This window comes from Oryza brachyantha, chromosome 2 (genome assembly GCF_000231095.2).
Source record: "Oryza brachyantha chromosome 2, ObraRS2, whole genome shotgun sequence".
Lineage (NCBI taxonomy): Eukaryota > Viridiplantae > Streptophyta > Magnoliopsida > Poales > Poaceae > Oryza > Oryza brachyantha.
This window is the reverse complement of record NC_023164.2, coordinates 2,096,651-2,114,597: the sequence shown is the minus strand read 5'-3', so window position 1 is coordinate 2,114,597 and position 17,947 is coordinate 2,096,651. Positions and strand designations below refer to the sequence as shown.

General features: G+C 39.5%; 2 protein-coding genes across 2 annotated transcripts; one reads left to right on the top strand and one right to left on the bottom strand.

Moving 5' to 3' along the window:
* Positions 1-4,714: 4,714 nt before the first annotated feature.
* LOC102711230 (protein MEI2-like 7) lies at positions 4,715-6,882 on the bottom strand. The gene is made up of 4 exons (XM_040521444.1): positions 6,218-6,882; positions 5,966-6,079; positions 5,119-5,281; positions 4,715-4,914 (listed from the first exon to the last, which is right to left on the bottom strand). Exons 1-4 carry the CDS (start codon positions 6,859-6,861, stop codon positions 4,741-4,743), a joined length of 1,095 nt encoding a protein of 364 aa, XP_040377378.1. The 5' UTR covers positions 6,862-6,882; the 3' UTR covers positions 4,715-4,740.
* A 2,251-nt stretch (positions 6,883-9,133) lies between these two features.
* Positions 9,134-17,671, top strand: LOC102710951 (translation factor GUF1 homolog, chloroplastic). Its single transcript, XM_015832974.2, has 22 exons — positions 9,134-9,426; positions 9,658-9,834; positions 10,214-10,300; positions 10,576-10,632; positions 10,776-10,841; positions 11,261-11,323; positions 11,461-11,505; positions 11,647-11,747; positions 11,904-12,000; positions 12,334-12,405; positions 12,606-12,760; positions 12,842-12,899; positions 13,425-13,505; positions 13,598-13,684; positions 14,105-14,176; positions 14,302-14,436; positions 14,909-14,982; positions 15,387-15,474; positions 16,001-16,078; positions 16,644-16,719; positions 16,901-16,941; positions 17,058-17,671. The coding sequence occupies exons 1-22, from the start codon at positions 9,214-9,216 to the stop codon at positions 17,151-17,153; spliced, it is 2,019 nt and encodes a 672-aa protein (XP_015688460.2). The 5' UTR covers positions 9,134-9,213; the 3' UTR covers positions 17,154-17,671.
* Positions 17,672-17,947: the final 276 nt, after the last annotated feature.

Genomic DNA, 17,947 nt, shown 5'->3' with positions numbered 1-17,947 from the left:
TACATATACTGCACATGTTCTAAAATATTAGCATTTCAGGTTGTTTAACATATGCTACTTCCTCCGGCTCATATTATATGAGATTTTGACTTTCTGTTAATGATATTTGACCATTCGCCTTATTAAAAAAATTGAAAATATTATTTTTTTTGTTTATTATTAAAAGTAGTTTAAGTATTACTTATAAATTTTTATATTTACACTAAATTTTTAAATAAGACGAATGATTAAAAATTACAAGTGAATAGTGAGAATCTCATGTAAAGTGGGACTGAGGGAGTACCACTAAGGTGATATAAAATAATATTTTTGAAGTCACTTCAGTGATCAGTTTTGAATTGATTAAAAGACCTATTAAGCCGTGTTCGGCAATCGGCGTAATTTACCATACCTCATGTTCTCTTTTTTTCGCACACACGCTTACCGAATTATTAAACGGTATGTTTTTAAAAAAGTTATGTTAAAAAATTGTTTTAAAAAATTACATTAATTTATTTTATAATTTTTTATAATTAATAATTAATTTGTCATATACTAGTCTATTAGCACTTTTTCTCCCGCGGCTAACTAACACTACTTCTCCTTGCCGCCGAACGATCCATAGGAAGTACCATCGGTCATCAGCCACGAGTACCATCAAAAAGGAAAAACCGAGAACAGATATGTACGTGTAGCTTCTTCTCCTCCCCTCATCAAAGTCTGCCTCAGTCTCAGTCACTGTCACGGCTAAAATCGAAATGTCACTCACGCTACGCTACGCACAGTCATGTCACGACTCAAATCACACCATCCATAGCGAGTACTCCTACGACCTCGCCGCAAACATGTAGCACTGTCTGGTTACCAAAATTTTTTCCAAAACTATATATAAAGCTTAAAGCTAACTAAGTTACGAGACAAATCGGGTAGACGAATCTTTTGGACGTGATTAGCCATAAGTGCTACAGTAACTAACATAAGCTAATAACGGATTAATTAGACTCAAAAGATTCGTCAAGCGGTTTCTAGGTAGAATCTGAAATTTATTTTATAATTAGACTATGTTTAATACTTCAAATATATGTCCGAAAACTTGATGTGATGTTTTTTGTAAAATTTTTTTTTGCAAACTAAACAAAGCCTTAGGCCTTGTTTAGTTCCCAAAATTTTTTTCCAAAAACATCATATTAAATCTTTGGACACCTAAATAAAACATTAGACATAGATAAACCAAAAAACTAATTGCACAGTTACGGAAGAAATCTTGAGACGAATCTTTTGAGCCTAATTAGAAAGTGATTAGCCATAAGTGCTACAGTAACCAACATGTGCTAATGACGGATTAATTAGGCTAAAAAAATCTTCTCGCGGTTTTCAGCCGGAATATGGAATTTGTTTTGTAATTAGACTACGTTTAATACTTCAAATATGTATCCGAAAACTTGATGTGATGTTTTTGCAAAAAAAATTTTAACTAAACACCACCTTAGTTCGCGAACCTGAAGGCCCTCTTCGAGGACTCGAAGGAATTTTTAAGAACAAAAATAGAGGAATTAAACTATTTTTTGAAATTTTCTGTTATCTGAAGAAGCCCGAATTTTTTTAAGTGCCATGTACAACGTTTGATAGAATGTTGCGAAGAGTTTTGGACACAATAAAAAACGAATTTCATGGTTAGTCTGAAAAACACGAGACGAATATTTGAACCTAATTAATGTATCATTAGCACATGTGACTATCGTAGCACATGTGGTTAATTATGGATTAATTAGACTCAAAAGATTCTTCTAATAAGTTCTCACCTAATTGTCTAATTATTTTTCTTTTTTATCTATGTTTAATGCTTTATTTTTGTGTCTAAAGATTTGATATGAATTTTTTGGGAAAAATATTTTAGAAACTAAACGGAGCCTTAAAGGACAGAAAATTTTTGGGTTTGATTCCCACATTGGATATATGAACACGTATTAAACGTAATCTAATAACAAAATAAATTACAGATTTTATCAGAAAACTACGAGATGAATTTATTTTAGAAACTAAACGGAGCATTAAAGGACAGAAAATTTTGGGTTTGATTCCCACATTGGATATATGAACACACGTATTAAACGTAATCTAATAACAAAATAAATTATAGATTTTATCAGAAAACTACGAGATGAATTTATTATGCCTAATTAATCTATGGTTAGTAAATGTTTATGGAACCATCATATCGTGCAATTAGGTTTAAAAGATTCAATTGAGTTTTTTATGTCTATATTTAATACTCACGTATATATCCAAACATTAGATGTGCCAGCGTAAAAAATTTTCATCGCAAAATCTGATCACCAAGCAACGATCTACTCCTACCCGACCCGTACTCCGCCGAAGGCTAGCGATCATTGCGACGTTGAACACCAACACCAACACCAACCCCAAGCCCCCCGCGCGCAGCAACGCACCGGGTGATCGCCTGCGCCGCGCTGCCGCGGCTAGCCGCCCGCATGGTGTGGTGCTACGTGCGCGAGTCAAACCGGGCGAAATCACGGCCCCCCCCACCCCGCGCGCTCCGCCCGTCCGCTCGCCACACACACACGCCGCGGCGTGTAGCCTTTTCGTGATCTTGTCGCTCCGGACCGGGGTGGCAGGGTGGGATGGGAGGGCGCATTTTCACCAACCCGGCCAAGGGCCGGAGTACGGGTTGAGGCAACACCTCCCCGGGATCCACCGCATTCGGAAATTCTGCAGCCACAAAGGCTGCGGCGACCCGTCCTGGAAACTCGCATGCACGCAGCTGCTGCTGCTTTTCATCGCTTCGTTCCACGTTCGCTACTTTGTTCCATGTTACTGTACTTAGCAATATTCAGAACATCTCCAACATGATGGTTATACCTATCCTCTAAAATCTTGTATTTAGTCCATAAAAAATGTTATACATAAATATTACAACTCCTTAAAAAACTCAAAATTGAATAACTTGTATTGGAAACATCTATTTCTGCTTAAAATACGAGAGAGAGCTATTTTTAAACATGTGTAACTATTGGAAATATACTTAAAGAACCTATTGGATATATGTTCTCTAGAATACTTCATAAAATTCAGATTTAGGGATCAATTTGGCGCATCTAGGAGATATTCTTAAATAGTTATTAGAAAAATTGCCAGATGAATTAATGTAAGACATATCGATCCACACACATGCAAGTTTATATTCAATTTTTAAAACTTGTCAAAAGTAAAGTAAACTATATGCACATTAACCCGTCAAATTTATTATTATATTATAACTTGTATAATTTGAATTTAAAGTTTGTGGAGCGATGTATATCATGTTAATTTATCATATTAATTTTTAATAACTATTTAGATTATATGCAATGAACAAATGGATATATAACTTAGTGATGAAAATAGCTTCTCTTCTAGGGCAAAAAAACACATTGGAAAATTACCATATTTTACTTAAAATTTATTCAAAAGATTTATATTTCATTGTTAAGCTCTAGGCTTCGTAAATTTCTGGTTTCGCCCCTGACAATGGGAAGAGAGAAGGGGCAAAGCTAACTAATGAAGGGGCATTCCTAGTCAACTGATTTAGAAAATTTCATAGTTAAAGTTTATGTATTATGCATATCTCTTAATTCAAGCTTAGGATACTGTTTAGGAAACTTCTGATAGCTGCAGCTTCTCCCAAAATCTACAAAGTCATAAGTTCTTTCAATCAACACCTAGCTTCTGAAAATGAACTACAAGCCATAAGCTGGTTTCTCGTCAGCCACTAACTTAGTTGAAAAATATAAAAAAACAACTTATTTTGATCAAGCTCCACTCTCCGCTCCCAGAAGAGAGAAGAACAAAACTCCTTCCCATGCATCTGCATCTCTGCTCGCTTGTGATCTGGGGAGGAAACGGCGATCGAGAAACGTAGTACGGGATAGCAAGCAGACAAACATGCAGCTGCCGCTGGTGCAGCTGCAAAACGCATGCATGCAATCTCGCGCGCTAGGGTTCTTGGTTTCACGGAAAAGGAAACTGTTTGACCGTGCAGTTCTCGCTTGCACCCCTTAATGGCTCCCCCGAATTAGTAGCAGAAGCGAACATGCATGCATAGAGGTTCAGACTTCAGAGATTCTTCTGCCTGAGCTACCGGCGCATCACAAGGCTGAGCTGAGCGTTGCTTCTAGTTGCACCACACCAACACAGGACAGAGCCAAGCACCCTGCGGCCCTGCACTGTCGCCTGCATGCAGAGCACCGAAGCACAAAAGTGGAGCAGCCGAACACATTTTGCAGCAGCTAGCATCGTGCCAAAGCCAAGCACTCAGACAGACAAACACCACGTTACACCAATAGTACACCTACATGCATTGCTGGTTTGTTACAGACAACAGAGAGAGAGAGAGTAGAGAGAAGGTAGGAAGAGATATATAGAGAGAGAGGAAAGAAGGGTACAGTACATTAGTACAACTACTACTACGCTAGCGTCCAAAGTCTCCCAGCCTTCCCTCCCATCCTCGCTTGTGCTGCTGCTGCGGCGCAACCGGTGTGCGTCGCATGCACCGAATGGGAAAGGGAAGGCATGCCTAGACTTCGGATTTGACCGTGCCACTCTACCACACTACTATTGTGAATCCGGCACGAGAGAAGCACATGAAAACGAACCTAAGTAGTACTACTATTACTACTGCACGTCTACAACTTTAGCCAGTTTGGATTAATTGCTTGGTTTTGACTCAGATCGAGACACCGGGTTGTTGAATGCTGGCTCGAATCAGTTGCCGTGGCGGGGCAGCGTGGCCGGCGGCACGCGGATGCCGACGGTCTGCGCCTCGCCGGCGGCGGCGGACCCGTCCCGCGGCGGCGAGAACACGGCCGGGAGGTACTCGTCGGTGCCGCACTCGTAGTAGGTCGTCCGGCCGAAGTGTCTCACCAGCGCCACCTTGCCCTGCATACATACATTGCGCGTCAGCGACAAACGGTCGAACACCATGGCTGCACGCACATCTCGTCGTCAGCGCTACAAACTCTAGCACGTCAGTGTAGCATGGTGAGTACGGATCGCGATCTTGCGGTCGCGGGGCGAATGATTGCATCCTGGGGGGAGGGGGGGGGGGGATCAAATCGCGTCGCGTCGGCGGCGATCGCGTACCTGGATACGGGCGGCGCGGATGTCGATGACCTTGCCGGAGTCGAAGGCCGGGCGCTTCCAGCGGCAGCCGTGGAGCGCTCGCTGCAGCCCGCGCGCCGCCTCGGCCGTCGTGAAGTTGACGAACGCGTAGCCCATGTTGCTGCTCCGCTGCTCGCTGCACATCCTGCGTTTTTACAGACGTTGCAAATGGATTTGATTTGATTTAATTCTGTCTCATAATAACTTATATTTGATTTTCATGTATTATTCGTCTTACTTAAAAAATTATATAAATATTTTTAAAAAGTTAGTCACGCATAAATCAAATCCGTTTATCTAGTAACAATAAAAATATTAATCATAAAAAATTCAAATAAGATAAAGAATCAAAACATTATATCTAAAAACTAAAAAAATAAATTATTTTGGGCGGAGCTACACTGTACAGTACAATAGCATGGCAAGATTTGTACTTAGCTGGATTAATTAGCTGGTTTCTATTGAGATTAAATTTGGTATGACTAGTGACAGCTAAAAGGATTTGTAGTACTTAGCTGGATTAATTAGCTGGTTTCTATTTGAGATTTAATTTGGTGCTTTGTCACCAGCTTTTCTTTCTTTTTTAGGTTTTTGTCTCGTTGCTTCTTTTGCTTTTTTACTGATGAGGAAGGACAACTGGTTGGTTGGTTCTGAGCATATATTTTTTTGTACTACTACAGCAAAATATACAATAGAGACAAAAGAAATTTCTGCATCTACTCCTGTTCTTCCAAAAGCTACTGCTACTCGTTTGCAAGATGAAACATTCTGGTCTCTATTTCGCAAGAAAGATGCAGTTTTTGCAACGACGGGTTAATGGAATGCTCACCCGAAATCCATCCGAACGTAGACGAGATCGTACTCGGCGCGGGGCTCGCCGCTGCCGCGCCGCCGGTTCGCGCGGGCGCAGTGGTCGTCAAGCAGCCGCACCATGTCCGTGCGCCTGCGTCGAACACCAACAGATTTCATCGACTCATGCAATGGGGAAACCACACGAGGAGGGTACTGGAGGAGGATACATTAATGGCGGCGTCGTCGTGCACGTGGTGCATGCATGGGCATGGCGATCGGGTTCACTTACGTGAGCTTGTTGGGGATGTTGCGCACCATGACGGTGGTCTGCGAACGCTTGAGCTCCTGCATCGGCGGCAGCGGCGAGACCGGCCCTGTCGTGAACGCCGGCGACGGCGACCTCTCCCTCCCGGAGCGCTGTTTCCGCGGCCGGTGCTCCTTGCCCACGGCCGGGTGCAGCATCCCGCACGGCGCGGCGGCCACCAGCATCCGGGGCGGCGCCCCGGTGGCGATAGTGGCCGGAGCCGGTCGCCACGCCTGCACGGCCGCCGCCTTGGCCGCGGCCTGCGCCTGCGCGCGTAGCTTCTCGTCGGTGACCGTGGGGGCGCCCTTGCACAGCATGAGCTTGTGCGGAGGACGCCCGTGCGGCGCCGCGGCCGGCGCCGCCGCGACGGCGGCGCCCTTGGCGAACAGCGTGCCCGAAGGCGGAGGACCCATCTGCGCCGGGTAGCCGCACGGCGGGTAGAGGTGGCCGTGGAAGGGGAACGAGGCGCACGAGTAGGTGGCGTAGAAGGGGAAGAAAGGCGAGCCCGTGCACGCGCCAGCGGCGGCGTGGTACAACGGAGGGGGAGGAGGCGGCGCCGGCGCGAGCACCGGGGGGCGGCGGGAGCATTGGAACGGCGGCGCGGATGGGTTAAGCTTCGTGACCGCCATGTCCGGAGACCGAGGGCGGGGACGGCGCGGGAAGGGTTGCTCGCCGGCGAGGCGGTGGTTGCTTTTTATAGAACGAAGTGGCTGGGTGTTCGGTGAGGGTTTCGTGGCGGCATGGGTCGCTGCGCGTGGGGCCCAGATGGAAGTCCTGGCTGTTTACGCTTTTTTTTTCGCCAAATGTTACGGATTGGAATTATGTGCGGCGCATATGTTGGGCTGGAGGGATTTCGATTTCAAGCGGCCCATTAACAGAGTTGGGGGGCTTACGTACGGCCCATTTAGGATGCATATGGTTGGCTAGATATATCCAGATGAATTAGGATCACATGCAGTAGGTAGTGTGACTGCAACTTATGCAGTCTACTCTCGGTCATTGGATTCAAATCCAAGGGTCCTTGGATGATTTGTCATCCTCTCGGATGACGTACTCCCAAATACCACTTTCTTCGTGAACTTTAACTATTTGTCACTTGTTCTATAAATTTTATTGATTCAGTGTCACTTTTACCTAATTTTGTAGGATTATAGCTATATAGAATCTATTATTTTGATAATAATTATTTTCTAATTGTTAATTTGAATTTAAAATTTTATAATTATATTTTTACATGGAAACCATTTACCTATATTCTAAATTGTACTAGTTCAAAAACTCTTTTCTACGTAATATTTAATTTATAATTTAAATTCCAGATACTTCTAAATTGTATTTATATATTAAAAATTATTATAAATAAAACAATTGATATTAAAATCGATATTGAGGAAAGAGTCCATCTATAAATACAATTTGTAAACAACTAAAATTTCAGTGAATCAGATTAGAAATACAATTTAAGATTTAAAAATAAAAAAAGGGTCCATATGTAAATCAAGAGAGAAGGTCAATATATAAATACAATTTAGAAGTATCTAGAATTTAAATTATAAATTAAATATTATGTAAAAAAACTTTATGAACAGGTATAATTTAGAATATAGGTAAATAAGTTCCAGGTAAAAACATAATTTAGAAAATTCTATATTCAAATTAATAATTAAAAAATTATTATTATCAAGATAAAAGATTATGTATAGCTGTAATCTTACAAAACTAGGCAAGAGTGGCATTGAATCTACAAAACCTATGAGACCAATAGCAAATAGTTAAAGTTCATGAAGAAAATGGCATTTGAGAATGCGCCTTCCGAGAGGATGGCAAATCATCCAAAGTCCCCAAATCCAAGGGTTAAAATTCATCCTGATACTGTAGCATGCAGAGTGACATACTGTAGCTCATGATCTGGACCATTCATCACAAAATTGGATGGCCGATATTATGTGCAGTAGCTTAAGTTGCAGTTATGTTTGTACTGTATGTGATCCTGATCGTATCCATCTGATGGAGTTAGCCATTCAGTTCTTTCGTGTGTTTGGTTTATGGGCAAAGTTGAATAGGATGGTTCAGAAACGGAATATTTTATGGAGATGTTTGATGAGTATATCTGAGTAAATTGGTCGGATGAGTTCGTCCACTTTACTGACAGTGATTATTAGTGATTATTTAATGATAATTAAACTATTTTACTATTAATTAATAATTAACAAGATTAAATTAGAGTCAATTAGTGATCATAGATATATTTTATTGTTAACTTATACTAATTACTATACGATATATGATGATTAATTTACATTCTTATTTATATATATTTATCTCATCCATCCAACCAAAAAAAATTGAATCATCCTACCGACCCAACCAAATATCGAATCGCTGTATATCCCTAAAAATATTTTTAGATGAACATATCCCATCAAAGGCACCTTAGGTGGTGTTTAGATTGAGAAAATTTTTGGGAGAAGTGTTATATCAAATGTTTGACCGGATGTCGGAAGGGGTTTTCGGATACGAACGAAAAAACGAATTTCACGGCTAGCCTGGAAACCGCGAGACGAATTATTTGAGCCTAATTAATCCGTCGTTAACACATGTTGGTTACTGTAGCACTTATAACTAATCATGGGCTAATTAGGCTCAAAAGATTCGTCTCAAGATTTCTTTCATAACTGTATAATTAGTTTTTTGGTTCATCTACGTTTAATGCTTTATTTATGTGTTTAAAAATTCGATACGATGTTTTTGGAGAAAAATTTTGGGAACTATACAAGACGGCCTTAGTAGTTGATGGGCTTTTTCTTCACTGGACCAGCCCATCAATGAGACGGCCCATCCGCGACGCAACGGTTACACAAAACCAGAGAGCCGCCGTCTTCTTGCGTCGTGTGTGGATAGCGCGAGCGAGCGCAGCGACCTTGCGGCGGAGAAGCGCGGGCGCTCCCCGACCTCCAGCTCCTCCTCCTCCTCCTCCTCCGATGGCCACTGCCACCGCCTCCCGCCTCGCCGTACCAGCGCCGCGGCCGTCGCAGCCCTCGCAGGGGCGCCGCCGACCGGCTGCCTTCTCCTCCGCTCCGTCCCGCCAGCGCGCCGCCCTCTCCGCCGCCTCCCGTGGCCGCGTCGTCTGCCCTGCCGCCCCCGCCTCCGCGCCGGCGTCCACCGCCGACGCCGGCCAGGACCGCCTCCAGAAGGTAATCGCCACCTCGCTCATCGGCTCATCAGTCATCGCTGCTCGGTTCCACTCAGTTTGTAGGCACGATTTTGGGCTTGCTAGTAGCTGTCGCGTGACGAAAACTACTGGCGAACACAAAAAATTTAATAATTTAGGGTAGAGTTAGTGATTCCAAATTTCCAGTATTCATTACAAGTGCACTGCTGCTCTGCTGTGATTGATTCATCTCGTCGGTGCTCTGGTCTCCCAGGTTCCCATTTCGAACATCAGGAACTTCAGCATCATTGCGCATATCGACCACGGGAAATCGACGCTGGCGGATAAGCTGCTCGAGTTCACCGGGACGGTGCAGAAAAGGGAGATGAAAGAGCAATTCCTTGATAACATGGACCTGGAAAGGGAGAGAGGGATCACCATCAAATTGCAGGTTGGTGGAAATAACATATTTGTTTGAATCATGCGAACTCTTTGCTCTTGCTCAGTTGTTCTTACTTGGGGCAAAGAAGCAATTACTTAATTAAACTCAGATGCTAGAGAGAAATGACTTGAAATTAGCTAGCATAGGATATTTTTCTTGCTGCCTTAAATTTCGGGCAGGAGCTTCAGCTTTACTATTAGAATCAGAATGAGTAGATAACAGGAAAGAACTGTGCTTGCACACCAAGTCAACTGACAGCCTTCTCACTGGATGTCGTCAAAACTTGTTACCTTACATCATCACGTCACGCCTTCTCATATCCTCTTGATATTAGGTGTTCCATATCTTCTTGATTATGTACTGTTGTTATAATCATTTGTTCTTTTAGGCAGCTCGGATGCGTTACATCATGAACAATGAGCCTTACTGCCTGAATTTAATTGATACACCAGGCCATGTTGATTTTTCATATGAGGTATAGAGCTACCACTTCCATTTTGATCTGTTAAATATAGAAGTTAACTGGAAAGCATAATATGTTGTTGCCAAACAGCAAAGATATTTTTTTCAAGAAAGTAAGACTGACAGATTGCATGAAGGTCTCACCTTATTGAAATTTATAAGGCCTTTCAGAGTGGCTTGGATGGTTCTCTGTTATTCTCAGCATGTTCTCAAGATTTGGAGTTGATTGAAACATCATGTTAAATGTCTGAGTCTGACATTTAGTTATCATCATTTTAAACTTACTAGGTTTCCCGTTCTCTTGCTGCTTGCGAGGGTGCACTTCTGGTTGTTGATGCCTCTCAGGTGCAATATATATTACCCTCCTGTAAGTTTCAATAGCTATGTATTTGAAAACATTTACCCATAGAAGCTACCTAATTGTTTTCACTAGATCCAATTCAAGTTAATATTTCTGATATGTTGACTGATACGCGATAATGATGCAGGGTGTTGAAGCCCAGACATTAGCAAATGTGTATCTTGCACTGGAAAATGACCTTGAAATCATACCGGTGAGTTTGAATTGTCACTTTAGGCAAACTAATGGGTTTCTTACCTTCTATCTTTACAAATATATTATTTGCGCTGCTAAAAAATTTGTAGATATTTGGTTTTGCCTAAGCCTTTCAGGTGCGAGTTAACTTTTATTTGAATGTTTCATGTTTGCCTTATTTTAATTGGATGTAAACTGAATAAAGATGATAATTATATATACTGTTTCAGGTTAATATTTCCCCTTTCAACTGGACAATAATGAAAGTAGTTTGTAACATAATGAAGCATCTATTTCATGTTTCATTTTGCTCCGTATATATAAAAACATTTCAATCTTAACTGTTTGATTGCCCTATGATATTAACAATTTTACGTGGCATTCTGCCACAGATTTTTAATTTTCCTATTTGACAGATGACTTTCTGTTCTAGTTTAGGTACTAAACAAAATAGATCTTCCTGGTGCTGAACCTGATCGTGTCGCCCAGGAGATTGAAGAGGTATTCTGAAAGTATTAAACCTTTCTTATGCTTGTCTTATAATGGATTATGCTGACAACAGCTTCTGTATTTTCCATCCAAAGTTATGCCACATTGGTTCTTATTGCTAAAATCATGCTTGCCCTTTTTTCACCCAGATAATTGGAATGGACTGCAGTAATGCAATTCGTTGCTCAGCAAAGGTTGATTTCGTGCTACTTTATGTCTGTTCAGCCTTCAGAGTTACTTACATATATGCGTAGAAAGTTCCATTCCCCACGTTATAAACATATATAATTTACTCTAATACTTTATTAGATTAACTTTTTTTTTTCTGTTTGTAGGAGGGCATTGGCATCACTGAGATACTAGATGCCATTGTGACTAAGGTACCCCCACCACAGGACACTGCAAAAAGTCCTCTCAGGGCTCTTATATTTGACAGGTATCTTTTAAGATATTAGATTACTTAGAATCTTTTCAGTTTTCTGGACATATCTAAATGCTAAAATTACAAAACGTAGACAACAATACTTTAACGGCCTTGATGATTTTCTGCATATATCTGAATCATTATGCTTGTTTGTCTATGTGGTTTCAGTTATTATGATCCATACAGAGGTGTAATTGTGTATTTTCGAGTTGTTGACGGCAGTATAAAGAAAGGGGAGAAAATATGTTTTATGGCTAGCGGAAAGGTAATTAAAGAAAAACTGAAATCTCTAAAGAAAACTAGTGAGTTTTGCTATGATAAAATAGTTTCTGGGGAAAATATTAGCTCTATTGAACTGTAAAAGTACAACTTTTGCAGCATACCATCTGACTTCTGTTCTAATGCACCACTATAAAGGAACATTATTTTGTCTCCTACCACTTCTATTAGGTTTTTCCCAGTTATAACATCATTTTATAACTAACTCTCTTAGAATCAAATGTTATCCCCATAACCTTCATCGTCCTGAACTATGCTGAGATGCCGGGTGAATGCTATGCTGAGCTTTTCCTTTCTTTTTCTTTGTAAAAATAAACAGGAATATGTTGCTGATGAAATTGGAGTATTATCTCCCAACCAGATGCAAGTTAATGAACTCTATGCTGGCGAGGTAACTTTTGCATTACCATATCTTACATCAACTATAAGTCTTGAGTCGTCTCCTATAGTCCTATGTTTTTATTTCTTCATCTCTGTTGTGAAGTAGATCCACATTTTTTTTCAATTTATATGCCAGACTTTGATCTAGCTTCCTAAATACGCTATTGATACACCATGTAATTAGTCATTTGCCAAAAAAAATTCTGTCAGGTTGGTTATCTTTCTGCATCCATAAGATCAGTTGCAGATGCCAGGGTTGGTGATACAATTACTCATTCTTCAAAAAGAGCAGAACGTGCTCTACCAGGATATTCTGAAGCTACCCCAATGGTTTTCTGCGGCTTGTTTCCTATAGATGCGGATCAGTACTATACTTTCCCCTGAAATGGTTCTTCCATTCTTTTCTGCACAAGGTTTTTATGTTAAATATTGTGGCCTGTCAATAGGTTTGAGGAGTTGCGAGACGCATTGGAAAAGCTTCAGCTAAATGATGCTGCCCTAAAGGTGGGCTTCCTGTCCTATATACTGAGACAAGATCACCAGATTAGCACAAATGCATATTTCAAGCTGTTTTGGTTTGTTTGCATTTCCAGTATATGAAGGTTGGAGTGTCTTTTTATTTACCTATGTCCTTGTATCTCAATGCATCTCTAGAGTCTTCAAAGAGAAAATGATACTCCATATTGGATGCAGGCAAAATAAAAGCATCATGCAATTATTTTTTGTACTAGTAAAGGCAATGTGATTTTGATAAGAACTTTATATTCTTGGTGTCGTTTTTATAAATTTGAAACATGCAGTAAAAATTGATTGTGGAAAAGCACCAATAGCTAAGTTCAGTTAGGAAAAAAAAATGATGCATTTATAGGTGAGTGAATGTTTGGAATTGGGTCATATGCAGAGGAAAATGCAAGCACATCTGTCAAATCAATTGACAAAGCTAGTGGATTTGGCAAATGTTAATGTTGATTATCACTAATTAGAAGTGTGCATTGCTTTTCTAAGGCATTAACAAGGTTTTCGATGCAGTTTGAACCAGAATCTTCCAGTGCCATGGGTTTTGGCTTCAGATGTGGGTTTCTTGGTCTTCTTCATATGGAGATTGTCCAGGTTCTTACAATCTACTTCACTCATGCTAGTCCAACTCATATTACACCTATGGTGGTTTTGAATTTCGACAACATAATGTTCTCTATGTTCAGGAAAGGCTTGAGAGAGAGTACAACTTGAACTTAATAATTACTGCACCAAGTGTGGTTTACCATGTCAACTTAGCTGATGGTGAAACTGTAAGTTCTCTATGGCCCTGAAGAACTTCGTTTTCTACTTCTTTTTAGATTAGTAGTTGTAAGAGCCTGTGAGGTTTATGTATTTTCTGAATAACTATGTGAGCATGTCAACCAGATTAACACTGCAAACTGTGTCATAATTTCATCTTACCTTTATTGTATTGCCACTTCAAGGAAATATTTATTGAGCACTTCACTATAGAAATTGAGTTAAGAAAACCATTAGCAATCGGCACTTGCATATATGTAGTGATTAAATCATTGCAGGGTGCACATATGTTTGCACCAACTTGCTCAACTTTGCTAGATTAGACTTACAATAAATTTACTTATTCAGTTTAACTAGTGCACATCTTGGTGTTTGTTATTTGGCATTGCAATGCTAATGTACTGACTTGTTCATTTATTGATGTACTATAGGTTGAATGTTCGAATCCATCCTTGCTTCCAGAACCTGGTAAAAGGAGATCCATTGAAGAACCATATGTAAAGGTTATTTCTTCTATATACAGGCTTTCACCATCCATTTGCTGTCATCCTTAAGATAGTGAGGGAGTGTTAGATTCTGCATGTATCTGATTCTACTCTTTTTAGCTGCATTTCTTTTTCTATTTTAGATTGAAATGCTGACACCAAAAGAGTATATCGGCCCAATAATGGAGCTGGGTCAAGAGAGAAGAGGTGAATTCAAGGAAATGAACTTCATCACAGAAAATAGGGCATCGGTTGTTTATGAGCTACCACTAGCTGAGGTATAATATAATTCCTTTTTTATATAAAAATCATTACTGTGCACCGTGCACCTCATTGTAAGTTGTAACTATTTTCATGTAGCAAATAAAAGGGAAAAACATACCTTAACACCTGCAACATACAAAATAAAGAACTATGCAAACACTAGTTTCAGACAGAGGACATGATTTTTTTAGTCATGTTGTTTAGACCGTTGGAAGAGTTTCTCTGTTGTACAGTGATTATAATACACGCACCAGTCACTAATACCTTCATCCTAATGCAAATTGGCTTTTACAGTAAGCATATTTTCATTTATTGATGTCTCTAACACTTTTCTTTTGTTCTATATTTTGTGTAATGTCAATGCTTTGGTTCATGCTAGCATATATTTTCAAACATAAAAAAATACATATCTTCCAGAGCATATAGTTGACTCGCTGCATAGTGGTTGGTCGATTTTCTGTATACTTAGTTTTACCCATTTTGCAGATGGTTGGTGATTTCTTCGATCAACTGAAATCTCGAAGCAAAGGATATGCAAGCATGGAATATTCACTTATCGGGTATTTACGCCCATTTCCTCCCTTTAATATTCCTGTAGTCATCAATTCCAGGGCACTGTAATGGCCATCATGTCACGATGTAACAGTTGGTTATGTAAAAAGTAACAATCGTTGTAAATAGATACCTCTCGTAAATATCTGAAGAATTATGAATATAAGTGGTTGCTTTCCCAAATAACATAAACTTGTGTCTAAGATGGGTGATATTAAGATTCTAACTTCAACATTTGATGTTAGAATATCTTGTGGGATGCACATGATTAACTTCTCAGGGACTATACTGAAATTGTTACTTTACCATTTTACCCCATAGATAGTTACCTGCCTGTTGTTTTACCCGATCCCTAGTGCGTAATAGTTCCTTCTGTAAAATCAACTGACACATTCTCTTTGCCTAATTGCAGGTACAGAGAAAGTAACCTAGTAAAGCTGGATATACAAATCAATGGTGATCCTGTGGAGGCACTGTCAACAATTGTGCATAGAGATAAGGTACTAAACTTCAGTTGCTTACTGGCCAGTACTATTGGATTCATGAGACATTTGCGTATAAGAAAAGTGGGTCTAATACCTGAAATTTGGAAGCTATAACTCTTGCCTTGGATCTATTCTAAATCAGATCCTTGAAAATAATAGCTCTAACATGAGAGTACCCGTGATGTTCAGAAACACCACCATTGTGAGCAAACTTTTAGGAAATTATATAAGGTAGTAGGAACATGAAATATGATTGGATTTTCATATACATGTACTTATTTTTTTAAGGATGTATTGCTTGAGTTTAGGATTAGTCCCTTGATTTATTTATACTTCCACATATCCATGTCTTTCTGAAACCTGCAGTTGATATTCATGCTTATGATTCATTCCATTATTATTCTTGCGCAATCAATTGTTCCTTCCAATGTTTTCTCCTGCCGCCTTGATTTTGAGAAGCAGTAGCAAGTGGCTTATATTTAATTGGTTGTCATGCAATAATTGCTCAAGCCAATCTGATTTTCAATTTTTTTTTTCGTAGGCATACTCTGTCGGGAGAGCTCTAACTCAAAAGCTAAAAGAGCTTATACCTCGGCAAATGTTTAGAGTGCCTATTCAAGTGAGATTATCTCTTTGATTCTACCTGATTTCTTGTCTATACAATTGCAGCCAGGCAGGGAAATGTTGCTGATTGTAATTGATCATTAACCCTACCCTATAAGATGCTTACATCAAGAAAAAAATATTTTTTTTGTTATTGAATTGATGTTGCATTTTAACTAAAATAAAAATTAAAGCAGCTGGTATCATCCATGCCTTGGTCTTACTTCCTCTATTTTTTTTATGCCATTGACTTTTAGCGTTCGTCTTTTTCAATTTTTTTTGTGCAAATAAGAAAATTTATAAGCTAGGATTAAAGTTAATTTAGTAATAAGTCAAACTATAACAAAATAATTAATAATTATATAAATTTTCTAAATAAGACGAGTGGTCAAACTAGACTTAAAAATCAACAACATCAAATAAAAAACGGAGGGAGTATATTATTATTTGAACCAAATCATTATTCTTCAGCAAAAAAAAAATGTTAGGCAACTTGAAGCAGCCATTTGTTCTGGAGGAAACAAAACTGCAATAGCTATTACATTTTATTAGGAATGAGATTCTAACTAGGACCATGACAGGCATGTATAGGTGCAAAGGTCATTGCAAGTGAAGCCCTGTCAGCCATCAGGAAGGATGTCTTATCAAAATGCTATGGTAAACCACACTAAGACTTTCACTTTGAGATCATCACAATTCCATTGGAATGATCTCTCGTCTTATGTTCTAATCATCAGTAGTTATTCCAAATGTGGCCTAAAAATATATATATATTGCTCCACTTTCGCATGTGGAATTGCATAAGTTTTGATTGAACACTATTTCCTTTTACTTTCAGGGGGTGATATATCGAGAAAAAAGAAGTTGCTGAAGAAACAGGTAATCCTTCTCAGCAACCATCTTAGTTTCACATAAGTTAACTTTTTTGGTGCTAGTAGCTTCATTCACCGTCACCAATTAGAGATAGAATGTGGACATTTGACATCTGCCAACAGGCTGAAGGAAAGAAGAGGATGAAAGCAATAGGAAGGGTTGATGTTCCTCAAGAAGCATTTATGGCAGTGTTGAAACTAGAAAAGGAGGTGCTGTGAAATGGTAGGTTGCAATCAGCAGACAGCAGCACAGGTCTCTCGTCTGTGTAAAGATCTCTGTTTGGCCTCAACTGCTGGAAGATAATTCATTTGAGAGGAAATGCTCTTGTTTTCAACTCTCCAATAGCTGGCCCAAAGAAACCAATCGACTACAGAAGTACAGATCGGCGTCGTAAACTAAGCTGACACGCACAGATTTTTGTTCAATTTGTCAGGCTATTATGAAGCCCAGAAAATGATGTTCTTGCACAACTCTGCCAGGTACCTGTACGGTATTCTTTTAATCATAGCAAATAGGTCAGTATGCCATTTTGTTTGGTTATCGTGTAATTGCTTCAGAAAAGGTCGTCGTGTTATTAAATTATTTGTAATGCTAAGTTCACGCGTCCTCTTAATTAAATTGCTTACGTATGTGGACAATGGAATAAGAATACGTTAATGTAGAAAAAAAAGTTAAGGTCAGCTTACTTAGACAGAATATTGTAAAATGGACATAAAAAACATTTGCAGTTGCAGTATATGTTGGTTAATTAGCAGGTGGTATATTGTGATTGGTTGAGTTTAAACTTAGGCCGGGTTCGGTAGTTGGTTTGGTAACTCGCGTGGAAAATATAGCAACAAATTAGTATATAATTAATTAACTATTAATTAAAAAATAAAAATGAATTAATTTGAATTTTTAAAGTAACTTTTATATAGGTTTTTTTTAAAAAAATATCATTTAGCAGTTTGGGAAGCGTGTGTATGGAAAAAGAGGAAATATGGGTCATTAGTATAGGTTGCCGAATGCGGCC